The sequence below is a fragment of the Schistocerca gregaria genome, chromosome 2 (genome assembly GCF_023897955.1).
Source record: "Schistocerca gregaria isolate iqSchGreg1 chromosome 2, iqSchGreg1.2, whole genome shotgun sequence".
Lineage (NCBI taxonomy): Eukaryota > Metazoa > Arthropoda > Insecta > Orthoptera > Acrididae > Schistocerca > Schistocerca gregaria.
In genome coordinates this window covers 359,101,990-359,114,282 of record NC_064921.1, presented here as the reverse complement: position 1 = coordinate 359,114,282, position 12,293 = coordinate 359,101,990, and the positions used below count along the sequence as shown (strand labels likewise).

General features: G+C 41.6%; 1 protein-coding gene across 1 annotated transcript in view; it reads right to left on the bottom strand.

The window, feature by feature from the left end:
* LOC126337065 (protein takeout-like) overlaps positions 1–11,978 on the bottom strand; it is an 84,131-nt gene extending 72,153 nt beyond the window's left edge. Inside the window, exon 1 of the mRNA XM_050001394.1 lies at positions 11,778–11,978. Within this exon, the coding sequence (XP_049857351.1) occupies positions 11,778–11,901 (124 nt within the window). The 5' untranslated portion in view covers positions 11,902–11,978. The remainder of the gene's footprint in view (positions 1–11,777) is intronic.
* Between the last annotated feature and the right edge of the window lie 315 nt (positions 11,979–12,293).

Sequence of the window (12,293 nt, the reverse complement as noted above, 5' to 3'; positions counted from 1 at the left end):
CTATGGGACTTAACATCGCGGTCATCAGTCCCCTAGAATTTCGGACTACTTAAACCTAACTAACCTAAGGACAATCCGCACATCCACGCCCAAGGCAGGCTTTGAACCTGCGACCGTAGCAGTCACGTGGTTCCAGACTGAAGAGCCTAGAACCACTCGGCCACAGCGGCCGGCTCATTCAATAAGACGTTATCCTTTGGACGACATTGTTTTTCTTCAATTTGCCTTTTTAAGGGAATCTTCCCTTCATCGAAGGTCATCGGGAATTGGACTTCAGCACACCAGGGCAATGCTAACCAGCTCAACTGACAACTCACAAATCCAAAACCGCCTGACATCTCTTAACGGCCATAAATGAGATTTACAGCAGACGAAGTTTCGCAATTAAGTCTCAAAGTTATCCTGAGACCAGACACAGTAACTACAGTACTCATAGCAGATTTGGATTAGTTGTCATTTCTGCACAGACTAAGATAGTGCCAACTATAAGCCTCAGTCAGAAGTCTTGGACGTCCAATAAGGTATCAACCGACACTACGTTACATGGGTACATAACCCGATGGATACATGACCCCATGACAAGAACCCCATGACAAGCACATCACCAAGGATGTTGTATGTTGTTATTGTGGTCTCCAGTCTGAAGACTCATTTGATGCAGTTCTCCGTGATGTTATATCCTTTGCAAGCCTTCTCGTCTCCAAACAACTACTGCAACCTATATCCATTCGAATCTACTTAATGTATTCATCTCTTCCTCTCACTCTACGATTTTTACCCCTCACACTTACCTACAGTACTAAATTGGTGATCCTTGATGTCTCAGAATGTGTCCCACCAACCAATCCCTTCTTCTGGTCAGTTAGTGCCACAAATTTCTTTTCTCTCCGATTCTGTTCAGTACCTCCTCATTAACTACGTAATCTAACCACCTAATCTTCAGCATTCTTCTGTAGCACCACTTTTCAAGAGCTTCTGTTCTCTTCTTGTCTAACCCATTTCTCGTTCATGTTTCATCTCCAGAAATACTTGCAGAAAAGACTACCTGACACTTAAATCCATATACGATGTTAACAAATTTCTCTTCTTCAGAAACGGATTTCTTGTCATTTTCAGCCTAGATTTTAAATCCTCTCCACTTCTGCCATCATTTATTTTGCTGCCCAAGTAGCAAAACTAATCTATTACTTTACGTGTCTCGTTTCCTAATCTAATTCCCTTAGGATGGCCTGATTTGCACTGAAGTGATGGAAGTCTCGGGATAGGGACACGATCGTATATAGATAGCGGTAGTATCGAATACGCAAGCTACAGAAGGGTTGTGCCTTGGCGGAGTTGTCATTGACTCATGTGAAATGGTGTCCGATGAGATTCTGTCCGCAGGACGGGAATTAACAGGCTCTGAACGCGGAACGCTAATGATAGCTAGACGAATGGGACATTCCATTTCGGAAATCGTTAGGGAATTCAATATCCGAAATCCACAGTGTCGAGATTGTGCTGAGGAATCAAATTTCAGGCATTACATCTCACCACGGACAACACAGTGGCCGACGGCCTTCACTTAACGACGAGAGCAGCGGCGTTTGCGTAAAGTTGTAAGTGCTAACAGACAAGCAACACTGCGCGAAATAACTGTAGAAATCAAGATGTGGTGTAAGACGAACGTATCTGTTAGGACAGTGCAGCGACATTTAGCGTAAATGGACTATGGCAGCAGACGACCGACGCTAGCGTCTTTGGTAACACCACGGCGTCGTGTGTAAATCCTCACCTGGGCTCGTGATCATATCGGTTGGAACCTAGACGACTGGAAAACCGGGGCCTGGTCAGATGAGTCCCGATTAAAGTTCACAAGAACTGATGGTAGGCTTCGAGAGTGGCGCAGACGCTACGAAGCCATGAACTCAAGTGGTCAACGAACTGTGCAAACTGGTGGTTTCTCCGCAATGGTGTGGGCTGTGTTTACATGGAATGGACGGGGTCGTCTGGTCTTACTGCACCGGTAATTGACTGTAAATGGTTATGTTCGGCTGTTTTGAGCCATTTTGCACCAATTCGTAGACTTCATGTTCCCAAACAACGATGAAATTTTTGTGGATGACAATGCACCACGTCACCGGTCCACAGTTGTTCGCGATTTGTTTGAAGAGCAGTCTAAACGATGATATGGCCACCAAGATCGCCCGACCTGAATCCCATCTAATATTTATGGGAATTTATTTAACTGAAAGGTCAGTCCGTGCACAAAACTCTGAACCGGCAATTATTTCGCATTTATGGCCGGTTACAGAGGCAACATGGCTCAAACTCTCTGCAGGGGGTTTCCAATAACTTGTTGAGTCCATGCTACGTCGAGTTGCTCCATTACACTGGGAAAAATGAAGTCCAACACGATGTTAGGAGGTAACCAATGATCTTTTCCAGCTCAATGCAATTCGACTACATTCCATTATCATTGTTTTGCTTTTGATGGTGTTCATCTTATATCCTCTTTTCAAGACACTGACCATTCCGTTCAACTGCTTTTCCAAGTCCTTTGCTGTCTCTGATAGAATCACAATGTCATTGGCAAACCTTTCGTTGCTACTTCTTCTCCATGGACTTTAATTACTACTTCTTTAGTGCTTGCTCAATATACAGATTGAATGATACCGGAGATAGGCTACAACCCTGTCTTACGCCTTTCTCAACCATTGCTTCCGTTTCACGCCCTTCGAATCTTACAGCTACTGGGTGGTCTTTGCACAAATTGTAAATAGCCTTTCGCTCCTTATATTTCACATCTGCTACCTTATTGTAGCTAAAATCTTCAATGAGCACTTTTTAACTGTTGCTGAGAAAACAGCATGGAAGGGTTCTTCATAAAAGGCAATAAAAACTCTGAAAGTTTTCCCTAACTCTATAGAAGTGAGAAAAACCATAGTGTCTCTAAAAAGTAAAAATTCATCGTGTGTAGACATTTTTCCACCAAACTGCTAAAAGCCAGTTGTAATCAATTCTCTAAAGTTCTACCTCATATATTCAATTCCTCTCTAAATCAAGGTATCTTCCCTGACAGAATTAAGTATGTTACTGTGAGGTCCCTCTACAAAAAAAGGTGATCCCAGAGATGTTTCCAACTATCGTCCCATCTCTCTTGTAACATCATTTTCTAATGAAAAATTTGCACTAATTAGTAAACAACAATTTGGTTACAGATCAGGTATATCTACAACCGAAGCTATTTACGCACTTACAAATAACGTTTTAGAATGCCTTGATAAGAAAAAATTATCCGTTGTCATATTCTGTGACCTGACAAAGGCTTTCGACTGCGTCGATCACAGAATACTTTTAGGAAAAGCAGCCCAATATGGAATCTGTGGGCAAATGGGCAACTGGCTCAGATCATACCTAGAAGACAGACAGGAAAAAATAGTATTAGATGTTAACAATCTACAAGTAGAAGAGGTAGAGTCTGACTGGGAAACCGTACATCATGGTGTCCAACAAGGGTCAGTCCTTGGTCCCGTCCTATTTATTATATATATTAATGACCTACCCCTGTCCTCAAATAGTGCTAGCAATATCAGAATGTTTTCAGACGACGCAAGTATAGTGACAGCCAGCAAAACCTCCACTGACGTAGAGTTAAATGTCAACCAAGCACCTGCAAATGCTCTGAACTGGTTCACGGCAAATTCTCTAGCAATAAACCTCAGTAAAACAAATTAAGTGCAGTTCCAATCCAGTTTATTAGCCCAGAAGAGATTGACACTGCATATGAGAGCCAATAGTTACAGAACATTCAGTGCACAAAATTCCTAAACGTTCACATAGATAACCGGCTCAACTGGGAATTCCACAAACTGAAAACACTAAAAACGCTTAGCTCAGCAACATTTGCCATCCGACTAATAGCAAAAATTGGAGACATCAACGTATCAAAGTCTGCTTATTTTGGCTACTTTCATTCAGTGATGTGCTATGGAATAATCTTTCGGGGCAACTCACCACTTTCAAACAAAAAATTTGTAAGCCAGAAAAAAGTAGTCTTAATTATATGTAGTGTTCATCCAAGAACCTCATATCGCAGTCTTTTTTAAAAAGCAGGGTATATTTACTACCTCTCACTCTTATGGCTTTCACTCTTCTCAATTCCTCTGAATATGAAACAAATGAGGCATACCATCATTATAACACAATACGGAAAGGTGATATGCACTGTGAAGGGAAAAATCCCTTTCTGATACAAAAAGGGGTAAAGTACACAAGTACAAAAATGTTTAACACACTCCCGAGTAATATAAAGTGTCTAAAAGAAAAGAAAATGCTATTAACAAAAAAAAGAAAAAACTAAAGGAACTCCTACTGAAAAAATATTTTTATTCTTTAGATGAATTCTTCAGCAAAGATAAATAATTTGAGTAGTAATTCAGATTATTTCCTTTGTCATTGTTATCTGTATTGTTTTGATCACTATTGTATTTTTGTATTGTATCGTTTATTATCTTGATTATATTATTGTATTGTACCAGTTTTGAATCATTCATCTACCATGTGTAATATACCAGTATGTATTGTATTGTATGATATCTATATTGTATCTGCTTTGACTCGTTCTACATCCATGCGTAATCACGCCATATTGAATCTATGGAATATGTATCTCAAATAAAACAATTAATAAATAAATAAGTTAACCATCGGTGGGAGATATTGACCAAGTGATTGCATGCTCCATTCCGAAACTAACCACACTAATACGGAGAATGGGTGGGTGTTCACGGCGGTAGGTGAGAGCGGCCATTGTACCCAGGCTGGTGAGCCGAGTTGTTGGTAAACAAGAAGCGATGTCGCTGTGTTGCTCGATCGGCGCACAGATACGGGCGCCTGGAGCGGCGGTCGAAGTCGCTGCCACTTTCACCAGCAGCGTGATCGTACTGCACTGGGCCTCGCAGGGAACCAGTTTCGTGTCTAATCATAGCCCTATTGACGTCGCTGCTGCAGCAGGTGGGTCCGCTCTCTGGTGAGGACATGCAGGCAGCTACATGAAACATTTCAGAGACTGATTTGACAGAATTGCCAAAAAAAAGTAACTTTTTATTCTTTTATTTATACCCAGTGTTCGATAGATTGCTTCACCGATGTGAATGCAAGGTACTACAGGGAAATATCTCTGTAAGACTCTAATCTTATGTATTCAATTTGTGCTTGGAAAGACTATAAGTGAATAGAATACAAATATCATTAAATGTGTTGGTTACAAAATAAATAGTTGTTTCTGCATCTTGTAAGAATGGAAGCTTACGTAAATGAACCTGCTACTTATGGTAATGACAATGAGTCTACATCATCTAGTCTAGGTTTGAGTCTACATCATCTAGTCTAGGTTATCAGATAAGCTGTGGTATTAGCCTCTAATAACGAAGAATGACTAACTCACGTTGCTGCACCTGAACACATGAACTCGTTAAGCAATTTGTCAGATTTTCGTGTTATGTTATCTGAAAATAGCTAATCCATTACGTGATACTATCTAATTTGATGAGTACGAATGAAGACAAATATAATGACGAGAAAGTTATTAATTACAAGGAGTAAATAACATTCTGATATTGCCTGCGGAGTAACAAGAAATCTATCCGAAAAGCAAAACAACTTTAAAAACATTTGCTGGTAGCGTCAACGGAGATCTATAGATTTCAAATGAAGTGAGACGACATCCGTTTCCTTCCACAGGCGTTCTATTTGCAAGTAGTTAGTTCCAAAGCACTTAATAACTGGATCGCGCTCTTAAAATTAAGTTTAAATTTTAGAATTTTTTCGTTGCAAGAAACAACAGGATATAGTAACGTATTACACAATAAATTTTCAAATGATTTCAATTTCCTTCATTCCATACAGACTTCGTCGGGACCAAAAAAATTCTCAGGGCACGCAGACTTTGCAGCCTAGCGTGTTTTATTTGTTGGTCACGGTAACCACTTCTCCATAATTCTACGAAGCCATTAACAGATACATCTAAATCCATACTTTGCAAATCACCATAAAGCTCATGGAGAGGACCTCCTCCTATCGTTAAAGAATGAAGCACGGGAATAATAATTGTTTTGGTGTATTTTTATTAGTCTTACGTTATCCTCAAGCGTTTGCGGGGCCATATGAAGAAAAGGGTAGAATGTTTGAAGATTCTGTTCTGAAAATTGATTATTGGAAGTTAGACAGAAGCACTGCCCTTTCGCCATATGTGAACGGTTCAGGTTTTGCAGCACTTCTAATAAACGCTCACTGAAAACACAATAAGTGTGACTATTTGCGTTGTCCTCCTGTACGTAAGTGCCGTGTCTCTAAACTGGGTGGATCTCGAGCATTGGAGCAGAGTCCAGAACAGACTGTGCAACACTTTCTTAGCACATAACGAAATAATAAGCGGTTCGTTTCATAAAAGAAATTTAATTCTCTTACTGGTTTCGGGCACGTACTACTGTTCTTCAGAAAGTTAAATGTATCTCATTATTTGCGAGTGTTAATAAAATTTGTATAAAGAAGCGTTTCACTTCATTTTGTACAGACACTATGAACCACATGACCATGGCATTTTACTGTATACACCTTACTGCTGGCTTTCGCAAATAATGCCACAGGTATAACCTGAAGAAAGGCGCAATGTGTCCGATGATGTATTAAAGATGTATTAAAGCTGAGGATGGATAAAAAACTAAACTTTCATAGCATATCTATTTTATGAAAACACGGCAGTTTCGTAGAATCTTACCAATGTACTGAAGACCGATATTTGCTGTACCCACGCCTGAACATATGTTTCATCTCCCATCGATCGAGGTGACGCTTTCGAGAGAAGTTGGTCTCAAATCTTGATTTTAAGCTCACTTTGTCATCCCTAAACCACCTGAGTGAATATTTGGATAATTCGTAAAGACAGAAGACAAACATTTCATTCGTCAACCGTGTTCAACCAGGGCTTTTGTTTCTGTCTTCTCTCTGTGATGATCGTTTCAGTTCAAATCACAGAGCAATATATTACGCAGGTAGTTGTTCGACTTGAATGACGCAAACTGCGACTCATTAGTCGAGATATTAATGTACTGCAAATTTTCACGTTTCTCTTAATCTTGCAAATTCGTAATTTACGTTATTGGATGATAGTAGTTATTCTGCGTTCCGTTCTTTGTATCACAGTAACACCATTTCTCAAGACCAAAAGAAGGACATCGTTTTACGTTTATATTCCAAGATCCATCCTGTGTGACGGAGTGTCCGTTCTGTACCATTGTCACTCACCCACCTCCTTTTCCCTTTCCAGTCGCGAATTGTGCTCGCGAAGAACAACCGTTGGTATATCTCCGTGTTAGCTCGAATCTCTATTAGTTTACTTTACCGTTGGACGCAGCAATATATTGGTTGACTCTTTCAGGAACGTACACTCTCGGAATTTTAACAATAAACCACACTAATGCACAACGCCTTCCTAGTAGAGAGAGGCGCCGGAGTTGGATGAGTGCTTCCGAGTAGCTTTCGCGCGTACTAAACCAACCTGTCACCAACGCGCTGCTCTTACTGGAGTCTTCTCTAGTTCCTCTATCAGTACTATCTGCTAATTGTTGTATTTGAAGAGCCACTCTAGCCTGAAAGTTTAAAAAAATTGCAACTCTTAACAATACATCAAGTGACTTATCCTTAAACGTACTGTAATTTATCAAAAAGCTTGTTATGCGATTTTGAAATTTCTATCAAAACCTTGGAGCCCTAGATACCGTCTTACTGTTACGAGAGGCTGATTCGCTCTACCACTCAGCATACAACGATGAGAACTTTAATTCTAGGATGCAGGGATGCAGGTGAACAGGCAGATTGCACCTTCCTGGATTTCACGGAGGAGTTCGATACTGTGCCACATCGTCGACTACTGACTGAGATAGAATCATACAGAGCATCCGCGCAAACATGTGATTGGCTGAGGAATGTTTTCCTTACAGAGCACAATACGATACACTGATCGGCAAATATTTTACATAAACGAAAGCAAGATCGGATTCGTCCAAAGGAAGCGTAATGGGGCCTCTAATCTTCAATGTGAATTAACGATTTGTCGAATGGCATCAGCAGTAGTACGAGATTTTTGCTCACGATTCTGTTGTCTGCAGGAAAGTATCGTCACGAGACGATCGTAAGGATATGTAGAAGGACGTTGAGAAAATTAACTCTGAGTTTAATGAACGGCGGCTCCTTTTAAATGTGGTTAAATGTGAGATAATACACACAAAAAAGAAAAGGGACGCGGTAGTTTCGACCATTTTGAACACGTAACATAATATATTAAGAGCTATTGCTAAGAAGCGATATGAAATGGGACAATCACGTAAAGTCAGGATTAGAAAAGACAAATAGAAAAAATAGATTTGTTTCTGAAGTTTTGAAAGTGCGGTGTACCTACAAAGGAAATAGTAAACAATGCGCTGCTGCGCCCAGTTCTGGAGTGTTGTTCCAGTGTGTAGTATCCTTATCACGATTGTATTACAACAGGTACCAGGAACGTGCTGCTGGAACCCTAAAATTCCGGTGTAGACCATATCAATGTCTAACAGAAATGCTCGGAAATTGTTGAAAGAGCGGAATATTGTTGAGTAAATTTAGGTACCCTGCACTGACGAAGACTTTGTGATCATTATGCTACCATCAGCATATATTTCTCGTAGTGATCGTGAGAATAAGATAAGGAGTACTAGAGTGGGTACACAAGTATATAGATAAATACTTTTCCATCGCTCTTTAAGCGTATGGAATAGGAAACAAAATCGATGATATTGGTGTGATACATCGTCCGGTGTATTTATATAGATGTAAAAGCCCTTAGGCGAAGTATTCTCGACAGCCCACCATGGGCCTGAACAGTTCTTGACACGGCAGGTAAAAAGCATTTGGGTTATGATACGCTGAGAAAACAGCGAAGGAAACCTTTGAGAAATCTGGAAAGGGAAGTAAACTACACGAAGAAGAAATTAAAACTGCGAGGTTTGCCGATGACATATTAATTCTGCCAGTGACGGCAAAGGACTCTGGAAAGCATTTGTACGGAATAGACAGTGTTCTGAAAAGAGGCTGTAATACAAATATCAACCAAGTAAAATAGAAGTAATGGAATGCAGTCGAATTAAATCAGGTGATGCTTGCAGTATTAGACTATTATATTACGCACTAAAATCAATCGATCAACTTTGCTATTTCAGCAGCAAAATAGCTTAAAATAGCCAAACTAGGGAGAATGTAAAGCGAAGGCTGGCAACAGCAGGAAAAGCGATTCTGAAAAAGAGACATTTATTAATATCAAATATAAATCTAAGTGTTAAGAAGACTTTTATGTAGGTTTTTGCACGGAAAGCAGCCTTGTAGTGAACTGAAATGTGGGCCATGAGCAGCTGTGATAATAAGCGAATAGAAACCTTTGAAATGTGAAGCTGCAAATGAATGTACAAAAATAGAAGACTATATCAAAAACTTAATAACATGCTACTGAATCGAAATGAAGAAGAAAGTGATTTCTGGCACAATTTGACTACAAGAAGAGATCTGATGATACGACATAACCTATCGTTTGTCATTGGCGAATTGTACATATGGTAACGGAAAGAAAGGTGGGAATCTGCATCAACACTCTGCAAACCACTGTGAACCGCCTGGGAGAGGGCACGTCCCGACAGTTTTTAGAGGTGTTCCCCTTCCATTCACGTATGGAGTGGAGGTAATACGGTTGTTTAAATGCCTCTATGAGCGCTGTAGCTAACCTAGTCTTGTCCGCTCGATCCCTACTGGAGCTACATGTACGGCGCTGTAACATATTCCTAGAATCATCATTTAGAGCCGGTTCTTGAATTTTTTTTAACTAGGCTTCGTCTGCGTAGTCTACACTTGTCTTCAAAAGTCTGCCAGTTAATCTTCTTCACCATCTCCGACTCTCTCCCATGGATCAAACAAACCTTTGACCATGTGTACTGCCCTTCTCTGTATACGTCCAATATCCATTGTTGGTTCCACTTGGACCGATAACACAAACTTCAGTAATATTCTAGAATAGGTGGCACGAGTGATTTTTAAGCAATCGCCTTTGTTGATTGATTGCATTTCACTAGTACTCTACCAATAAACGGAATCCGCTATCTGTTTTATCTTCGTGACCGTTCTATTTTATATCCCTACTCGTTGTTACACACAGGTATTTGTACGCGTTGGCCGATTGCAGCTATGATTTGTTGATACTGTAATCATAGGACACTATGTTTTCTTTGTTTTGTAAAGCGCACTGTTTTACATTTTCGAACATTTAAAGCAAGTTGCCAATATTTGCCCCACTCTGAATCAAAATTTGTGCAGTTTTTTTTCAGATAGTGCTTCATCATATATAACTGCATCGTCTGCAAAATGAGTTTTCTGTTATTCTCCGCCATGTTATTAACATACAACACGAGCAGAAAGGGTTCCAATACACTTCCATACCATCAAAGATCTTGCAGACATCTTCTCTACCAAAAAATCAGCATTCGATTCACAAATTTCGCTTGATTCTCCTATGATCGTAAAATAGTTCAAATGGCTCTAAGCACTATGGCACTTAACCATTGAGGTAATCAGTCCCCTAGACTTAGTACTACTTAAACCTAACTAACGTAAGGACATCACACATATCCACGCCTGAGGCAGGATTCGAACCTGCGACCGTACCAGCAGCGCGGTTCCGGACTAAAGCGCCTAGAAACGCTCGGCCGTAGCGGCCGGTCCTATGATCGTACTTTTGATAGTAAGTGTAGATGGTAGTGACTTAAAAATTACAGATGTATTAAAGCTCGAATAGAGTAAGCAGATTGAAATGAACGCATACTGTAGTACGAGGGCTGTCCAGAAAGTAAGTTACGATTGATCGTGAAATTATAGCACAGTGAAAATCAGAAATGTTTCATTTGTAACAGTTAGCTACACCTTTCAGCTACTTCTCTACGGAGCCGCCATTCTGACTCAGACATTCATAGTAGCGTTGCACCAACTTTCCAATACCCGCATCATAGAAGGCTGGCACCAGTGCTTTCCGCCAATTCTGTACGCTGCCCTGAAGCTCGTTGTCTGTGCCAAAATGTTGTCTTCATAGCCAGCGGTGTGTTTGAGCAGAGATGGAACTCAGTGAGAGACAATTACGGGCTGTATTGTGGGTAACCAGACATTTCCAATTGAAACGATGCAGGAACATCTTCATTGCCCCTGCAGAATGAGGCGAGAATTGTCTTGAAGAAGAAACCGCGGGAGACACTATTTTCTATAACATCTTTACGCGCTCACGAATACCTCAGGAATGAAAAGAGCGACATAATTCTACCTAGAGTCATACTAGACACACTGACCAACACACCTTTGCAAAGCTCTATCGGATTTTCATAGTAGTTTCCATTTCGCGACCGATCGTAACTTGCTTTCTGGACAGCCCTCGTAGTTACTCTGAGATGAAGTCGTGCAGAGCTGCATGAAACCAGTCTTTGGCCTCAACACCACAACAAAAGCGCCGTCCCGTGTGGCCGAGCAGTTCTAGGCGCTTCAGTCTGGAGCCGCGCTACCGCTACGGTCGCAGGTTGGAATCCTGGCTCGGGCATGGATGTGTGTGATGCCCTTGGGTTAGTTAGGGGACTGATGACCTCAGATGTTAAGTCCCATAGTGCTCAGAGCCATTTGAAGCACATCAAAAGCAACAAGTGTGAGAAGCGAACAGAATGGAGTGTTTGTGAGCTCACGTGTGTGCTCGACGATGTCGACGACGGCCGTGCAGAGGGTGGCGGCGGTCGCCAGCGCCAGCACGAGCAGCGGCAGAGACAGCGGCAGCGGCAGCGACGAGCTGGAGGCGGGCGGCGGGGCCATGGTTGCGCGCCGAGTGCCGAGCTCCGCGACTCGCGCCCGAGGGAGCGCCCGCCGGAGAAAGCGCCGCTTGGGGGGGCGGCGAGGCGCCGGCTAATGTGACCCTCTCCGTCGGCGCGTCCAGCCAGGCCCGCACTCGCTTTCGCCCGTTGTCCTGCAGGCGCATTACTGTCACCGCCCGTCTCAAACAAGTGGCTCCTAATGGATGCAGACGGAGGACACGCTCTTTATCAATTTTCATTTCTGTCTTAATCAGGCTACAATTCAGGAGACTTACATCAATGTGGTTCGCTTTCGTTTACAAACCGTCACCAATAGCTTTTGACATTCACACTGCAGAGCCAAAAAAATAGGTACACCTGCCTAATACCGTGTAGCGGCGCCGCGAGCACGCA